Raw genomic sequence first — 19,953 nt, 5'->3', positions numbered from 1 at the left:
TTAGATTGTGGTACTGTACCGAAGCCAAAATTGTAGTATCGAGCCATCCCTAGTCTAGATATCATTATATATGCAATAACAATGTTTATAGCCATATTTAAGCGGTATTTAAATAAAGGTGACTTGACAATAACTCGTTTACATAGAATATATGCTATATTTTATATTATTTAAGCACTTAAAACTTTATCAGTTTGAAACAATTTTACTTAATTTCATTTTTCTAATACCTAAAATGTTAATTTCTGTCATCTTTTATAATATCTGAAAGACAATTTGTTTTCTAATGTCTGCCATTATTAGCAAAACATGTTACACATGGGGAAAACCAATAGTTTAGTCAATAATTTAAGAAGCTTCATACTTTAGAGCTCTTTTTAACATGTACTTGGCATTATGAAAAATAGCAGTCCTTGTAATTGTTTAACTATAGCTTTTGTTACAATTAGGATTTAATGGACAACCGTCCCCCCACCCACCCCCTGCAAACTAAGCCTGTGATTGAGATAGTCTAACTCACAGTAAATTCACAACTTCTCCCATGAACTCTCATAAATTCACCATTTTCAAATGATTTGTACCTTTAAGTGAACTACTACAGTCTATAAATAAACAGGGCACAGTTTGCATATAAACAGACGTGACTATTTTAACAAACCTTGAGCATACATCTCTGGGGCTAGTGTTCCTCTCATTACAGATGCAATTCTCATTAAAGGTTATCAGATGGTAATATCAGAATGAAATCACATACACACACATAAACAGAGTTTAACACAGTGCAGCAGAGGCAATTACTCAATAGAGAGAAAGAGAGGGATAGTTCATTAAGCAGATTAGCATCACCGAGGTGAGGCTCCTAAACAAGCAAACAAGAGACTATTCCATTCTTTACAACTCAAGTCCGTGCCGCTTTAAATAAAAGTGTCTACAAAATGACTACTACTTATTATGGTTGCTTGGTTAGTTAGTGAGGTGAAAATAATCCATAACCAATTCTCTATAATGTGCTGGTTTCAAAACAAGTTTCAATGTAAGTCTAGGAAATTAGCTTTTTTTCATACTTTCGGGTTTCTTGTTTTCTGTGCTGGACAGAGTAAATTTACTTTCAGCGACGTCTAACGCTGCGTTCACACCAAACGCGAATTGAGCGTCAAAATCGCGTCTACCACGTTTAGTTTGACGCGTGAACATTTTGAATCCATTCACGCGTCCGCAGCTAATTGGATGCAGAAATTGACCATTTAAAGCAAAATAGACGCGCGTTAAAGGCGCTCCAGGTGAAATTTATTTAGCATTAACAGCCACACATGTGGTTCAGCCAACGCACTACCTGGATTATCTTCACTGCATGTATATTTAAATAAAATATAAAGTTATGAAACTTCACTTTGCCCTCAGTCAAAATGATTTGGTTGGCAGTAATAGATTAATTGGACCAAAGATCGTCCATTAGATGTACACAAGACGAAGTATATGTCATGTTTAACCTCTACATAGACATCCGAGCCAGCGGCAAACGCCAGAAGAACTGGCCGAGGAAAGGCTGCTCTCGCTGGGGTTAACGAGCGCTGAGCGCCCGGAGAGCGCCTGGATCTCACAGCTCCAAAAACGCAAGTGTGTTCTTTTTAAATAGGCACTGTCTTTATAGGTAAACCACATATTTTAGCTTTAAACAACTACATTATTAACTGAAAAGCATTAAAACTACATTTAGTGACAAAATATCATATTTTTTTAATTATATGCAGGGTTTATAACGTCACTTTACCACGTGACAGCAGCAAGCAGGCTCCTCATTGGTTAACGTGGCGCGAATTGATGGCAAAGTTAAAATTTTTCAACTCGGGCGTAGACGCGAATTCGCTTCAAACGCGTGAATGCACAAAAAGAATCACTTTGCGTATCGCGCAAGACGCTCAATTAGCTTCAAATTCGCGTTATTCAGGTGAAACACATCTATCACGCCTTTCCATTGACTTAACATGGAAATCATTCGCCCCAGACGCTCTATTCGCGTTTGGTGAGAACGTACCTTAAGTGTTATGTTGTTGTACTACATTAAATATATTTTTTGCGTTCCCATTTGATCAAATAACCAAAGAAACCCTCACAATAGTGTTTTCACAACTTTCAAAAGAGGAAAAAAATAGAAAGAGAAAGATGCCAACTTTACTGTCACTCCCACAGTCACTGTAGTAGAAACACCCTCACAGCAGCATTAACTCATTTTTTGTTATTTGATGCAAATGTAATATAATACAAAGTATAGTGTTATAAAGGTACATTCAATAAAAAAATGAAAATATAAACAACTTGCAGGATTCTGATGGCCATTAAAACGCATCATCATTTCTGTGAAAAAGGCCTGTCAAGGGATTTTCACACCTATTATATCGCGGATCAGGTGAAAATCGCTTGTTTAATTGCTTACGAAACTAATAGCACAACTCTCTGCAACAGCTGAGGTAGACTAAAGTGTCCACGAAAATCACTGCTTACTGACTGCATTTTCTTCCAAACAGGTATCTGAGGGTTTTTGCAGCTAAGGATGCAGGTGTTTTTCATTACATTTATCACCTTCACAGAGCGATGACACAGAGGTGATTGCACTCTATGATGAGGTGAGGCTGTGTTTATGTTGATCTAGTCACATGTCTTTATGCTGTACACATCAATTAGCTGGTTTAATTACTGTGCAATTTGTAGAGTATGGCTGTATTTGCAACGCTACATGCTGAGACTTCACTGGTACAACTGATGTCAGCAGATTCTACATGCCTTAAACTCCTTCTCCGCCCAGAGTGTCATATTATATACAATGCTATTAGACTATAAAATAAACTAGCTGCCTTCATAGAGCAACCCTGCATTAAAAAAAAAATCATTCACTTTTTTAAATAGCATAGAAGATCTTTCCCAGTCACAGATTTTATTTGGATCTAGAATACAGCCATAAAAGGGTCATACTGTCATATTACTAAATAAAATAAAGAGAGAGAGAGAGAGAGAGAGAGAGAGAGAGAGAGAGAGAGAGAGAGAGAAAGAGAGAGGGAGAGAGAGAGAGAAGAAGAAGAAGAAGGAGAAGAAGAAGAACGAAGAACACTTTTTATCAAGAGGCTTTATAGCTTGTTGGCTTTTTATCCGCAGTTCTGGTCTTTAGATAACTCAAAGCATGCACTGCAATTGCTTTTCATACCAGCCAACAAGAGACAATTGACAAAGGAAAACATTTATTTGTTTACTAAAGACTTTATTGTTGTTATCAGCTTAGTGGAATCACTATTATGACTACTATATATATATATATATATATATATATATATATATATATATATATATATATATATATATATATAATAATGCGTTAATGCAAATTCATTTTGACAACACTAATTTTATAAACGCACGATTTATGCAGCACGCATTTTCTGTTTGATCGTGGCCTAGCCTGTATTTGGAGAAATTGAGATAAGCCATAGACGTAAAGGATGCAGCAGCAAACATAGAAAGAAAAGGGTTAACATTAACAATAATATTCTGAAACAAGTGCAATTATAGCATACATAAGCTACCATGTTCTCTGTTTAACTTTTATTAGACTCCAGGTCGAGCACATTCTCTGCAGTCCGAGCACAAAGCGCGAATACACTGCAAACTCACTCTCGCTTATGTAAATCCTTAACACCATCACCACTTACAGTACATGTGTTTTATTAAACTAAATACATTACAATCGGCTAAAACGAACATGCAGGTTATGTTACTGAATAAGAGTGCTCCCGAATCCGTGTTTCTCACACTGTTCACGGTTCATAAGATATCGTGCAGCTCTTAAAGGGGCCACACTATATTCCTACTTGTTATAACCTCCTCCAGGTATTGTGTGGAGCTGGTGTGTTTTCAGGTCCGCATGACAGCTATCACATTACCAATTTTTCATACTAACTGTACCCTGTTCTGAACTGAACTGCCAGTGTAAAATGAGAGAATGAGAGAAATCACTGCTTATTATGAATTTTTAAGCTTAGCCTTAGCTTAACTCAGGAGCTAAGATTAACAATGTTAGTTTAGTTGCTAACAGATCGCTCACTCGATCCAGCTAACGTCATCTCCAGCACAAGTTGGAGTAGTCGGTAAGTAAGTCGGTTGTAATTTGACATGGCATTGTCAGTTTTTTAAAAATACAAATACGCATATATATAGGGTCAGTTCACCCAAAAATGAAAATTAGATGTTTATCTGCTTACCTTCAGTGCATCCAACATGTAGGTGTGTTTGTTTCTTCAGTAGAACATAAATGAGGATTTTAACTCCAACCATTGCTGTGTGCCAGTCATATAATGGGGTGAATAGGTAACAAGTCTATGAGAGCAAAACAAACAAACAAACATGCTTAGACAACGTGCACAAAAACCCTGCTGCTCCTAACGACACGTTGATTTGTTAAGACACGAACCGATCGGTTTCTGTAAGAAACCAAACAGTATTTGTTATTTTTTTTACCTCATATCCTGACGAGTCTCATCAAGTTTGCCCATCGGCTGTGACTTCTGTTAGGTGAGGTCAATTAGCGGCGTGATCATAGATATATATAGATTCCTTTTATAGATAGATTCAGTTGAATGAGGAATCTACATAATGCATGTCTATGATCGTGCCGCTATTTGACCTCACCAAACGGAAGTTACTACCGATGGGAAAACTTGATGATGGGTCATGTATTAACAAATCAATGTGTCATCAGGAGCAGCAGGGTTTTTGTGCATGTTGCCTAAGCATGTTTTTTTTGTTTTTTTTTGCTCTCATAGACTTGTTACCTATTCACCCCTTAATATGACTGGCACATAGCAATGGTTAGAGTTAAAAATCTTAATTTGTGTTCTACTGAAGAAACAGACACACCTACATGTTGGATGCACTGGGGGTAAACAGATAAACATCTCATTTTCCTTTTTGGGTGAACTAACCCTTTAAACATTAAAGCTTAAAGGCTTCAAATAAAGGCTTCAAGGAGAAACATAGAATTTTCACATGAACTCAAATGTTTACATGCAGGTTAATTTATATTATGCATATGCATGCATTTGTGCATCTGTATGCGAGTCATTTTGACAGGACTGTGGGGACGGGCTGCGGCAGTGTTGGTGGCTCCACTCTGCATGCTACAATAAGATTTATAGCTAAATTATGATGTGTAAAATGTACTCACATTATAGCAGAGGAACAGCGCTGCCTGGAGCTGCTGTTTCAGCACTTACTCTGAAAGCGATAGACTACAAACACACACTAGCTCACACACGCACACATGCACATGCGCACACGTACAATCTCTCATAAATATTTCTGCCAAAAGCCATTTAGGCCCTGGAAATGACAAAACACACTCACAAACACGCTTACAATGAAAGTAGTCACCTAACCATGTCTAACAAAACTTTTTCATAATGCACACAAACATTAGCATACAGACATGCTTCATTTAGATCCACAATAAAACTTAATGAAAGAAAGGAAATAAATATGAAAATAAAGGGAGACAGAAGAGATAAACTGATATTTGTATGCAAACAGACCGTGGAACATAAGTGACAAAACCAGAGTGAAGGCTTTCATAAATCCTCACAAACAGATGCGCGCACACACAAACACACAGAGATGACATTAAAGCTGATGGAAGTTAAACCAGTCTTGAAAAGAACACGGCTCAGGCGCATTTCGTTCAGAGTTTATGAATGGCTGAAAGTCAAATATGATAAAGCACAGAGGGTATTTGGGTTTTACTCCTAAATGGACATATTGTTTAAGAAGTGAAAACTGTTCAGTGTGCCAAACATCTCTAGATCATATACAGTGCCCTCCACTAACATTGACACCCTTAGTAAAAATGAGCAAAGGCGGCTGTGAAAATACATCTGCATTGTTTATCTTTTTGATCTTTCATTTAAAAATTCACAAAATTGTAACCATTCATTGAAGTAAAACAATTGAAAGTGGGGTGAAACTCACATTATGAAATAACTGTTTTTCTCCAATAGAAATCCTTATGAGTAAAATATCTCTTATTCACAAAATATCTAAAGTTCATAAACTTTTAAACAGGTTTTTTTTTTTTTCTCATGGATTAAATGTAATAAAAAATGAAATATGTAAGATATCTTATGCAGCACTAATAAAAGTCCTCTTATTTAGATAAAATTATTTACAATTTCATAGATTTTGACAGGTTCACATACTTTTTCTTGCAACAGTATTTTATATATTCATTTTAATTTCAGATGATTTAGAATTATTTTCATAACATTTTTAAGAAATCATTATTAACATACAAAAAAGAAGATTGTCTGTTGAAGTCTATTAAGGGAAAAGGAAACAAAACGTCATGTACCATCATTAATAATTTACCACTTAATAGATCACTGCACATTAACTCAGTTATTTCTACAGCTTTCTTTAAATGTCCTCATCCACCAAAAAATAAAATTAAAGCCAAGATGATTAATAATAATCATCACTACAAAACGTGCAGTGGGCATATCTGCTTGATGAAACTTAAAGCAGCACTTCTTTCTTGTATTTTTCCCTTGACTTCTCGCGCGCTCTATCTCTCATTCACCGATTTAGATTAACTGAACCCTGAATAAGGTTCCTTATTCCTGGCTCGTTAGAGGGCTAAACGGTGCTTCCTTTCCATACTCTATCCATATTTATAATCTTATTGGATAAGATAATATGGTCCACACACTGTATGCATGTAAAATACAGGTATAAGGACTATACTTAATTTAACTCCAAATGTAATCTTCCCATCTCTGATGCAAACGTGACAATGGGAGTTGAGGCACATTTATATAAAGTAATGGCAAAAGCCACAGTCATTCCGAGTAACTTGGTTCCAGGTAAGTGTTTCTCCACTCACCTCTATGGGGCAGAAGGCTTTAATTAATGGATAGGAAGGTGAACCTGGTGCTGTGCCCCCCATGACCTCCGTTGTCATCTCACACTGATGTGTTACTATCCTGAGCCAAATACAGCAGATGCTTTCAGCCGGCTCCATGGAGACATCTCAAAGACTGGAGCTACTGTACTGGGGCTAAAGGACAGATACAGTCCTAGTGTACTATACAACACTTCTGATCTGTCATGGAAAGGCTGTTGGTAGATGGTATATGATATTCAATAAAAGATTGCGATCAAATACCCACGTGATTTTATTCCTAAATGACAGTGATTTGGTGTAGTGTATTAAACCTTTGACAAGTACCACCACATCAAACATTCAAATCTGTGTTGACGCCACACACCCAGAAAAGGCAGTTGTCATGTATGGGCATGAAACAGCTTTCAACCACACAGTATAATTTTTTGATATATATCAATACTGAAATATTTGACACCGTTCCAATACTCGTTGTTTGCAGACAGTATACAACAATACCAGTAGTGCGTTCTTGCTCTCTCCCCTCTGACAGTGAGTTTGACACCCACCTCAGTTCAGAGCCTGAATGTCAGCGCAGGATTTCAGGTATTGCGCATAATTGTAATCATACCCGCTGGTTTCTATGGCATATTTAATGACAAATGTCGAGAGCTCGTTCGTGTAATTGCAGAAAACTGGAAAACCCGTGCAAAAACCTGTGTCCCTGCAATACCAAAAAATGTATTTGCTGTTGATTTACTCACCATCAGGCCATACTGATGATCCTTTTTTTTTTCAGTAGATCAGTAAAGATGATTTGTAGCTGAAATCATGAGCTTTGCTGATTCATATAATGCACGTCAATGGGTGTCACTTTGAGAGTAAAAAAAACAAAACATTTACAGACAAAACAAATACCTGTAGCTCCTGACCATACACTGAGGTTTTATAAAGCAAAGCGATTGGTCTGTGTAAGAAACTGAAAAGTATTTACAACAACATTACCTGTAATCCACAGCCTCAGAAAACAGTCCTGAGTGCGTTCACAATAGTCTGGAGCTCAAGCTTCCTGTCACGTTATGACGTATGCGCGAGAGCAAACTTGTGCGGGATCTGACTCAGAGCGCTGACAGCAGAGAGGGATGTGCTCAGTATCTTGCACAGACCGATCGTTTAGCTTCATAAGACCCCAGTGTACTGTCTGGAGCCACGTGTGACATTATTAATTTTGTTTTGTCTGAATTATTTATTTTTTACCCCTTAAAATGATGGCACCCATCAAGTTCCATTATATGAATCAGCAAGGTCCACAGTTTCAGCTAAAAACCTTCTTTACTGTTCTACCAGAAAAAAGTCACCTACACCTCAGATGGCTTTTGGGTGAACTATCCCTTTAATTCTCTTTGCTCGTGGATTAAACATTGTCAAAAGTTATCAACCAATCAGAATAGACCTCTATGCCTGACTGTGGAAAATGCTACAGGAAATCTTATTGGCTGTAAGTGAAATGCACATTCAACAATCAAAGGTGGACCCTTAATTTCTTTATAATGTAAATGTATGTTAGAAATGTTTTGGAATGGGGCATTTGTATAGCCTGACAAGCCAGACCCACATCAAGATGTTTGGTCTGGAAACTCACCATAGACAGGGCTCAATCCGAGGGGCGGGATAAACGGTTGTCTTTCAAACTCCCTCTGCACGCGATAGGATAGCGCTACACCAATCAGAGCAACGAAGGTGAAACAGAGCTTGTTGATAGATTAAACATTCACCGTATCCGGTCGGCTAAACTCCGAACACATCTTCCCTTTTTAAGAATGACTTCAGTGCCGTTCTTTGTTCTTTTTTCTTTTTAAGAGAAAAGCTTAACTCCAAGTCTTCCAGAATCGCAGTCAAAGCTGATTCGAAAGACCGCCGTTCGCCAGTTTCTGTGTTTAGTAGACAACAGAAGCACGCAAACGCAACTCGGCCATCGTCATTATGGCCCCGCCCGCCGACTCTATACACGATGTGATTGGCCCGTCCAGATTGTGAGGAATACAGCTCAAAAGGGTATTGAGAGTTCCTAGACAACACTTGCGGGCAGATTAAATTTGCTGCCGCTAGGGTGCGTCTAGATTTCTAGGCTAGCATTTGTATAATTTGTACATATAAAAAAACGTCTGTCTAACTGCATCTCTACATTCTACAGACATTACAGGTCAAACCGCTCTGTTCGATACATCTAGGTTCTTAAGACACTGCTTATAAAAATTCAGTGTTGTCATTCGAATACCTCAAATTAATTGAGATCATTTGCTTTATTTGTTCTTATTTTATTACTGACAGGGTGATATCAAAATGTCTAAATACTCAAGTTAGAAATTCCAGTATCATGACAACTAATTCACGTCCTTCAGCTAATAAATTGTTTTTTTTAAAGTAGCTATTGTATATTAAATACATAAATGATTTGATTAAATATATATTGGCAATACATTAAATATCACAGGCCAAAAAGTAACTAGTAACTAGTACTTGAGTATTATTATGTAATTGAGTATTATTTCAGCAATGTAACAGTACTACTTTTACATTATTAAAAGTATATAAATGTGTGTTGTTAAATAAATGATTAAATAAAATTTTAAAAATATAGGCTCCATCCAATGATGCATGTTCCTGCTTCCCTCCCCTGCTTTTTACAGGTATTTATAAAGAATGCCAAGAATGACCTTCTGTGTCTACACCACAATCACCCCAAACCCAACAGAAGGTTGTACAACACAAACTGGATGTGGCAAAACATGATTAGATGCCACAGTTGTTTTGCTGAGGATGAGGAGCTTGAAGTGGACAGGCGCTGCGGAGACGTTGCTGAGTGCGAAAAGCAAACTGCCATCTCAAACAGAGATTAGGTAAGGGAAATGTTTAGAGCGAGAGGCAAAACGTAGCTCTCCTCCATCTGGGTCTAATGCTAGAGTTTGCCCTCCTGTCTGCTTTATAGTATACGACTGCCACCATGTGCTCGCTCGATTGATGCCATGAGTCAATTATTAAAAAAATATGTTTAAGACAGAAATATACATGATATACATACACAGATATGCTGTTTTTTTGTACTACCATCAACAATTCCTAATATAAATATGAGTGTGGCATAAGTGAGCAGGACCTCCATCAAACAGCTCAGCGCATCAGTGCAATACAAATGCCATAAGTGAAGTGAATCATGTTCAGTGCGCAAGGTTTCTTAGAAACAAGTGGCTGACTACCAGCATGTATCTAATGAGGGTTCATGTAGAAGTAAACAGGAAGAGGCAGTAAATGGAGAAAGAGACAATAGGGAGTTAGAGAGAGAGCAAGAGTGCTATGATGTTGTTACTTTTTTGGTTTCATCAGTAATATTTAAATGTTCTTCAAATGTTCAGATTTCTTTACTAAAAGCAAAATGTTTTTGGAAAAGCTCAAATCAGGATCAAGAGATACTGAGGAATAAGAAGGAAGAAACAGATACGTATTTATTATCTTCTTATTTATTACTTACCTACTTTACTTATTTACATGCAATTAACAGGACTATATGAACATGAACCTCGCAAATGTTCATTTTAATCTCATTATATACTGTCCTCATTATATACAGTCCTCATTATATACTGTCATACTAGTTCCACCAGCTTCACAATTATTATGGAATCTTCATTAGACACTATAATTAGTGGGAGTGTGCTCAATTATCTTGTTACCCAGGCAACAATGTTTACAAAGCCAAAACTCTGATTAAAATGGATTTTAAACCCTTCATTACAGGTTCATCATGTTAATTTAATCTTTAAAAAACAGAAATTGAAATTCTCCTTATGGATTTAAAGGGACAGCTCATGTCCTGTATGACTTGCTCCAGTGGAACACAAAGTAAGAAATCGTACTTTATATTATAATTATTCAAGAATTTTGGTGATTATTAACTTCCGTTGTGTGTGTGTGTGTGTGTGTGTGTGTGTGTGTGTGTGTGTGTGTGTGTGTGTGTGTGTGTGTGTGTGTGTGTGTGTGTGTGTGTGTCTTAAAATATCTTCATGTTCCAAAGAAGTAAGAAAGCCATACAGGTTTGGAACAACATGAGGGTGAGTAAATTATGACAGAATATACCTACATAAAAATGATGGAGTTTATATCTTTACACTCAGATTAAATTAACATGTTGTTCACGTTCATGCTGCAGGTCCAGCTATGGCTGTTATGTTGGGTGACTGAACAGGTGTGTGTTTTATACCTCAAGCAGAGAATGACTTATACAGGTCAAATAAAGAGAGGGAAAATGAGGGTGTTTGGTGCGTGTGTTTGTCCAGTCAGAGGCCAGGAATAGCACTGCTGTAGGGTCAGTATGACTCTGTCAGGTACACACACAAACACAAAAAACAGTAAATGTCTAAAAACAAGTACATGGATAAATACTACCAGGGCTTGATATTACCTTTTTGCTCACCAGACACTGTGCCTGGTGGTTTTACAAAGTTACCTAGCATTTTTACTGACCACAGTTTTGACATTGATACCATCGGGAAAAACCGCCATATAGATATTTTTAATATAATCTCATAATCTGGCAGCATTAGGCTGCTGCCACTTTAAAAACTGACGCACAGATCCATTATACTGTTAAACGTGCGTGTTTACATTTTCTTAAAACATGTTAATACACGCCCAGACTGACATTTTATCATTATTTGGTATTTATTTGATTGTTAAGCGCAATATATATGAAGTGATATAGAACTCAATTTAAAATAAACCCATACTGCGAGGTGGTTTATGTGCTCGCACTTTGAATGTGAATACAAAATCTGTGGGAATGAGTAAAATTGTGTGCAATACGCACAATCCCACAATGAAATTCAAACCCTGTAACACCAACAATAAATTGGTGATCTTGTTATATAAATGGTAATGGAGCAAATTAATCGAGGGAGTGAGGGGATTGTATGTCATCTCGCTGTTGGAGAGATGAGAGAGCGAGAACACGCAGCTGGAATCGCGTATCTATTCTGCAGAAAAAAAATGTGTTGGAAGCACTTTTCAGTATCAATATTTATGAAAATTCCAATAAATTTAGGAACTAAATTGCCTGCATTTCCAAATTACAGAAATCACACAAAATAAATAGTGTGCCAGCTTGTACTATTTTGGGAATTAATAATAGGATAGAGTGGGCCAAATATTAAGGGTCATAATTCCATTGACTTACAAGTTTTCAGCTCTGAAACTTGCAGGATATTCTTATATCACAAACTTTTATATATCAAAGGCTCAAGGAAAATTGATTTCTCAATTCATCACCCTTTTAAAACACGAGCTCTGTCATATTGTTTCTGCTATTGTTTCTGAAGAAATCGATTTCGGTGACAAACCAGAGTCATATAGTAAGCACGTGAGTGTCTGACGCACAGAAAACAAACCATGTGTGCACGCTCTCAATCACTGATCCCACGCTGCATTCATGTAAAGACACATCTCAGTACATTTGCATTGTTTCCACACACACACACACTCAAGGATACTGTTTCATTTGTCACGTGTACATAGTTGGGATTAATAATTGTAAGTTTATGCAGTCAAAATCGTTGCTTTAGGTTTTTTTTTTTTTTTTTTTTTTGGTGTTTCCATGTGGCCCTGTTCGGTTCTGTTATCGCATCTTGACTTGGCTAAAATGAAAGCAATCTCGTTCTTTGTTGTTTCTCTATATACATCCTATACACTGTGAATTCTTAAAGTAAAGTTTTCGCATGTAATTTTTTTTCATGGGTAATTAGGTGTGTATAAATGTATTATATAATAGAATTGGTAACACTTTACTTGAAGGGGTGTGCATAAGACTGACATGACACCTTCATAATCATGACATGACACGTGTCATGAATATAAAGGAGTTTTTGTATATGGACTCCTTATATTTGGTGTCATTTTGAAATCTCCCAATTATCCTTGAAAGCTTGCAAATCAAATTGAATGTGTTTAATGATATAAATGGCACATTATTAATTTCACGATAAGTGTGCGATTAATCTTGATAAAAATAAAAATAAATTAGTCACCCCTAATATACCCCTATTATATGTAAGGGATAATGTACACCCAGCCGGTTGTTTTCGCAGAATAAACCCCGACAGAGTGATCATGACCCCAACGCGAAGCAGATGGGGTCTTGCATCACTCTGAAGGGGTTTATTCTGCGATAACAACCGGCTGGGTGTACATTATCCTGCTTACTACACGGCTACTATTCTCAAATAAATTAGACACAAAATATTGTCTTGAGATTAAATATTTTATTAGCTCTTACGCAAAGTTTCCACAAAGAAAAACAGTTCCAACCTGCTTTAAGCCTTTATCTATTGCTGAAGATTTGCCATATGCCCTTGCTAAATGTTGAAAATAAATGCTGAAAGGGTTAGTTCACCCACAAATGAAACCAAGCCTATGATTTACTCACCCTCAAGTTATCGTAGGTGTATATGACATTCTTCTTTCAGACAAATACAATCAGAGTTATATTTAAAAAGTCCAGGCTAACGTTAATCCCGGCAGTAGTTGTAGCTGTTTTTGAAGTCCATAAAAAATGCAGCTGTCCATCAAATAACGTGCTCCACACAGCTCCGATGGGTTAATAGAGCCTTCTGATTCGAATCGATGCGTTTGTGTAAGAAAAAGATCCATATTTAAAACTTTATAAAGGAAACCCGCCTTGAAGTCTTCCATTGTGGCTGTTTAAGTATTTAACAGCCACAAGATGGCACCAGCGTTAAGCATAGAAGTAGTACCGGTCAAGATAACTTGTAGTACCCTTATGAGCGGTTGTTATCTGGAAATAACATAACGCTGGAATTCGCGATTGACCAATCAGAATCAAGTATTTCACAGAGCCGTGTAATAAACATAGACAAACCTTGCCGGTTAAACATTTCATTCGTGTTTTACATGCGCTGAGCGCGCGGGTCTGTCAAACACATGTGATTACTGGTATTAGTATTCTTACTGCGCTAATACTGCCAAATACACAAAAAGTTAACATAAACACAATTGGTTATAAAGTGAAAGTAAAATCGCACGAGTTTGTATTTGAGATGCGAGCAAGTCTCAGCAGCGCAGTGATTGTGAACACGGGTCCTTAAAGGGACAGCTCACCTCTAAAATTATGTAAAATAAAACATCTAAAAAAGAGAGAAAAATCACTCACTGCTCTTGAACAGAATATGTACAGTAGCTTTCAATCAATGTATATTGCATATTGAAGACTAGGTAGTTTTAATTTCAGCCTACATTTATTAATTTCCCTAGGCCTATTTAAATGCTGCTGTACATCTCTGAGCTGCCACTGTAAATCTTTATATATATTTATTTTATATTATACACCAGGAATGTGTACAAGTTTTTTGTTTGTTTTTTAAGTTAAGTTTAAGTAAGGTTTTTCAAGTCTTTTAAGTAAAATAAAGAAAGGGTATCCATCCATCCATCCATCCATCCATCATCTTCCGCTTATCCGGGGCCGGGTCGCGGGGGCAACAGTCTAAGCAGAGACGCCCAGACTTCCTTCTCTCTGGCCACTTCCTCCAGCTCCTCCGGGGGTACCCCGAGGCGTTCCCAGGCCAGCCTGGAGACATAATCCCTCCAGCGTGTCCTGGGTCTTCCCCGGGGCCTCCTCCCGGTGGGATGTGCCCGGAACACCTCCCTGGGAAGGCGTCCAGGAGGCATCCGAAATAGATGCCCGAGCCACCTCAGCTGGCTCCTCTCGATGTGAAGGAGCAACGGCTCTACTCTGAGCTCCTCCCGAGTGACCGAGCTTCTCACCCTATCTCTAAGGGAGCGCCCAGCCACCCTGCGGAGAAAGCTCATTTCAGCCGCCTGTATCCGGGATCTTGTCCTTTCGGTCATGACCCACAGCTCATGACCATAGGTGAGAGTAGGAACGTAGATTGACCGGTAAATCGAGAGCTTTGCCTTACGGCTCAGCTCCTTCTTCACCACAACAGACCGGTACATCGCCCGCATTACTGCAGATGATGCACCGATCCGTCTGTCAATCTCCCGTTCCATCCTTCCCTCACTCGTGAACAAGACCCCAAGATACTTAAACTCCTCCACTTGAGGCAAGAACTCTCCACCAACCTGAAGTGAGCAAGCTACCCTTTTCCGACTGAGAACCATGGCCTCGGACTTGGAGGTGCTGATTCTCATCCCCGCCGCTTCACACTCGGCTGCAAACCGTCCCAGTGCATGTTGAAGGTCCCGGTCTGAGGTTGCCAACACGACAACATCATCTGCAAAGAGCAGCGATGAAATCGCGTGGTCCCCAAACCGGACACTCTCCGGCCCTTGGCTGCGTCTAGAAATTCTGTCCATAAAAATTATGAACAGAACCGGTGACAAAGGGGAGCCCTGCCGGAGACCAACATGCACCGGGAACAAATTTGACCTACTGCCGGCAATGCGAACCAAGCTCCTGCTCTGGTTGTAAAGGGACCGTACTGCCCTAAGCAAGGGGCCCCGGACCCCATACTCCCAGAGCACCCCCCACAGGGTGCCACGGGGAACACAGTCGAATGCCTTCTCCAAATCCACAAAGCACATGTGGACCGGTTGGGCAAACTCCCATGAACCCTCCAGCACCCTGTGAAGGATATAGAGCTGGTCCAGCGTTCCACGACCGGGACAAAAACCACACTGCTCCTCCTGAATCCGAGGTTCCACTATCGGCCGAATTCTCCTCTCCAGTACCCTGGCATAGACTTTCCCAGGGAGGCTGAGGAGTGTGATCCCCCTGTAGTTGGAACACACTCTCCGGTCCCCCTTCTTGAAAAGAGGGACCACCACCCCGGTCTGCCAGTCCATAGGCACTGTCCCCAACCGCCACGCGATGCTGCAGAGGCGCGTCAGCCAAGACAGCCCCACAACATCCAGAGACTTAAGGTACTCAGGGCGAATCTCATCCACCCCCGGCGCCTTGCCACCGAGGAGCTTATTAACTACCTCGATGACTTCAGCCCGGGTGATGGACGAGTCCCCCTCCGAGCCCTCAGCCTCTGCTTCCTCAAAGGAAGACGTGTCGGTGGGATTGAGGAGATCCTCGAAGTATTCCTTCCACCGTTCAACAATATCCCCAGTTGAGGTCAGCAGCTGCCCATCTCCACTGTAGACAGTGTTGGTAGGGCACTGCTTCCCCCTCCTGAGGCGTCGAACGGTTTGCCAGAATCTCTTCGAGGCCAACCGATAGTCTTTCTCCATGGCCTCACCGAACTCCTCCCAGGCCCGAGTTTTTGCCTCCACAACCGCCCGGGCTGCCGTCCGCTTGGCCTGCCGGTACCTGTCCGCTGCCTCAGGAGCCCCACAAGCCAGCCAGGCCTGATAGGACTCCTTCTTCAGCTTGACGGCATTCCTTACTTCCGGTGTCCACCACCGGGTTCGGGGATTACCGCCTCGACAGGCACCGGAGACCTTACGGCCACAGCTCCGAGCGGCCGCATCGACAATGGAGGTGGAGAACATGGTCCACTCGGACTCAATATCTCCAGACTCCCTCGGGATCTGGTCGAAGCTCTGCCGGAGGTGGGAGTTGAAGATCTCTCTGACAGGGGGTTCAGCCAAACGTTCCCAACAGACCCTCACAGTACGTTTGGGTCTGCCGAGTCTGTCCAGCTTCCTCCCCCGCCATCGGATCCAACTCACCACCAGGTAGTGATCGGTTGACAGCTCCGCCCCTCTCTTCACCCGTGTGTCCAAGACATACGGCCGGAGGTCAGATGAGACGACCACAAAGTCGATCATCGACCTTCGGCCTAGGGTGTCCTGGTGCCAAGTGCACTGATGGACACCCTTATGCTTGAACATGGTGTTCGTTATGGACAAGCCATGGTTAGCACAGAAGTCCAATAACAGAACACCGCTCGGGTTCAGATCAGGGGGGCCGTTCCTCCCAATCACGCCCCTCCAGGTGTCTCTGTCACTGCCCACATGGGCGTTGAAGTCCCCCAGTAGGACGATGGAGTCTCCAGTCGGAGCACTTTCTAGCACCCCTCCCAGAGACCCCAAGAGGGCCGGGTACTCTGCACTGCCATTCGGGCCGTAGGCACAAATGACAGTGAGAAACCTATCCCCGACTCGAAGGCGCAGGGAAGCAACCCTCTCGCTCACCGGGGTGAACTCCAACACATGGCGACTGAGCTGGGGGGCTATAAGCAAACCCACTCCAGCCCGCCGCCTCTCACCATGGGCAACTCCAGAGTGGTAGAGAGTCCAGCCTCTCTCGAGAAGTGTGGTTCCAGAGCCTAAGCTGTGCGTGGAGGTGAGCCCGACTATTTCTAGTCGGTATCTCTCGACCTCCCGCACAAGCTCAGGCTCCTTCCCCGCCAACGAGGTGACATTCCACGTCCCTAGAGCCAGTTTCCGTGTCCAGAGATCGGGTCGTCGGGGGCCTCGCCTTCGACTGTCGCCCGATCCACTATGCACCGGCCCCTTATGATCCCTCCTGCAGGTGGTGAGCCCACAGGAGGGCGGCCCCACGTCGCTCTTTCGGGCTGAGCCCGGCCGGGCCCCATGGGGGAAGGCCCGGCCACCAGGCGCTCGCATACGAGCCCCAACCCCGGGCCTGGCTCCAGGGTGGGGCCCCGGCTGCGCCATGCCGGGCGACGTCTCGGCCCTTGTTTTTAATTTTTTCATAATGGGCTTTGTGAACTGCTCTTAGTCTGGCCTGTCACCAAGGACCTGTTTGCCTTGGGAGGCCCTACCAGGGGCATATAGCCCCGGACAACATAGCTCCTAGGATCATTCAGGTACTCAAACCCCTCCACCCCGATAAGGTGACAGTTCAAGGAGGGGTAAAGAAAGGGTAATACAATTAAAACATTTTCTTCTTAATGTTTTAAGAAGAAAAACATTTCTTTTTTTGTTCCTGTTTCTGTTCCTGTCGCATAAGAATAGAACAGCAAAAAAAAAAAAAACGTATCGTACCGAACTGAAATATATATATATATTAGGGCCGGGACTCAATAAAAAAATGATCTAATTAATTAGAGGCTTTGCCGAAATTAATCGCATTTTAATTGCATATAAATATTTGACCTGAGAACAATGAGAAGTAATTTTTCACATGGATTTTTTGTATACCATTGAATAATGACTGAATACATAAGCTTAATCAATAAAATATTGTTTATTTATTTCAGTCCAGCAGACCAGCGCAATGTTTGCCATTAAGTGTAGCAAAAGCATATTTGTGATATTTGAGGCTCGATGTGCTGCAGTGATACGCAAATTCCTTGTTATATTGCTTGCACACAACCATGCTGTTGTCGACGCTTCCATCCTTTCGTTTTTTTAAACAAAATGTCCCATCCACAGGGCCAAGCAAAACGGTCTCATCAGCTTCTTTGTTCATGTTCACTATAGTTCGTTGCTGTCGTGTCTCGTGAAAGCTAGTTGGTGTTCCAGTATAATCGGTCCGTCGAAACTCATTCATTGAAAAACGTTCCGCGGTGCAAAAATAAGTGTGGTTAAAATTATGTTATTTATTTTTTGCGTAATTAATCCTAATTAACACGTTAAAGTCCCGTAATTAATTAATCTTACACATCCAGTATACGACCCCTTTAAAGGCACTGAGCTTCGCACCACGCCTTTAAAATTCTAAAACCTTGTTTTCAGTGAGTGTATGCCCACTGGTGCCAGCATTCGTCGCCTGTCCGCGGCGACTCAGGAAGTTGTTTAAAATCCTGCAGTGCCACAAAGCAGTCGTCAATGTACATACTGGTTTCACCCTGTGCTACAAGGTATACCCATCGTGCAGCTCTTCTGTCAGAAGTTGATTCAAAATTGAGCTTGTGCGTATAAAATGTGCGTGTCCAGTGTGAGATACCTGAGATGCGGCGCTGAGCTTCTTTATGAAAATGTGTTGCTGTGTGCAGTGTGTAAAGGAAAATAAAAATAGTTTTACCCTTCTGCTGACTAGAATCGTGCCCCTCCCAACCCATTCACACACACAGATGATTCGACTATCAGTTGACCAAAGAAAGATTAAACCATTCTGATTCGAATGTTAGTCGGGGACACCCCTAATATATACACACAAACACACACAGAAATATATATATTAGACATTTTTGTGATTACGTTACAATAACTTAAAATTCCCATTGTACCACCAAACTCTAACAAGCCCACACACACACAACTATGATCATAGTTCACAGCTTTGATTTAAAAAACATGAATTCTGAATCACACATTCATACACAAAATCCCAGAACTCTGTCTGCCCTCTGTTGTCCTCTAACTAAGAGGGCCATTTCAACTGGACACATGTCCTCCATCTTCCACAGGCTGTTTTCTCTCTCTTGTCAAGGGCAGCCGGCCACGTGTCATATTTTAACCTGATCTTACTTTGATGGCCTGTCTCTTTTCTCCTTCAGACAACACACGCACACACTTGGTGAGAGATATCCATCCAGTTTGTCCTGTTCTCCACACAGTGGGCCTCTCTCCATCTCTCCCCATCTAATCTAAAACAGATCAGTGGCTTAAACATATTAGTGTACGAGGTAAGGTAAATCTCCTCCGCTCACTAATGCTGAAAAATGACACTGCTGGATTAGCAGCGGCCACAATCAGAGCATTTAACACACATGCACATTTACATCAAGACGCAGTCTATAAAGCACTCTTAATCACTGAGGTATTCAACAGGGAAGAGAAATAGAGAGGGAGAGCGTGTCTCCTTGAGAGATGTGGAGGGCCGCACATCTATCAAATCTCTGCTGTGAGCACTGGACCGCTCGTATAGGCAAAGAGGTGGGGCGGCAGTCAACTCCAGGAAATAAGAAAATGATTAAGAGTGATTTAAAGTCACAGAATGTGGAGAAAGCGCGCATCTGTCCGACAGAGAATGATGTTATTACACCACCTTCCTTGCGCCTCTTTGCCTCTCTGCTACCCTTCTATACCTCTCGATGCAGTTTCATCTCTAAGAGCGATGATGCTTGTATATAAACTCAGCGATTGGA

The 19,953-nt window shown here is 40.9% G+C and overlaps 1 protein-coding gene across 3 annotated transcripts in view; it reads right to left on the bottom strand.

Moving 5' to 3' along the window:
- Positions 1-19,953, bottom strand: part of atrnl1a (attractin-like 1a) — a 324,662-nt gene that overhangs the window by 187,659 nt on the left and 117,050 nt on the right. The window contains exon 21 of one of the 3 annotated variants that reach the window (XM_067421824.1): positions 11,171-11,294. The exons of the other annotated variants lie outside the window; for them this stretch is intronic. Within the exon in view, the coding sequence (XP_067277925.1) occupies positions 11,284-11,294 (11 nt within the window). The 3' untranslated portion in view covers positions 11,171-11,283. Of the gene's footprint in view, positions 1-11,170; positions 11,295-19,953 lie in introns of those variants that run through there. 3 annotated transcript variants of the gene reach the window in all.

Source organism: Pseudorasbora parva, chromosome 17, assembly GCF_024679245.1.
Source record: "Pseudorasbora parva isolate DD20220531a chromosome 17, ASM2467924v1, whole genome shotgun sequence".
Classification (NCBI taxonomy): Eukaryota; Metazoa; Chordata; class Actinopteri; order Cypriniformes; family Gobionidae; genus Pseudorasbora; species Pseudorasbora parva.
The sequence above is the reverse complement of the archived record's forward strand: the minus strand, read 5'-3'. Positions and strand labels throughout refer to the sequence as shown.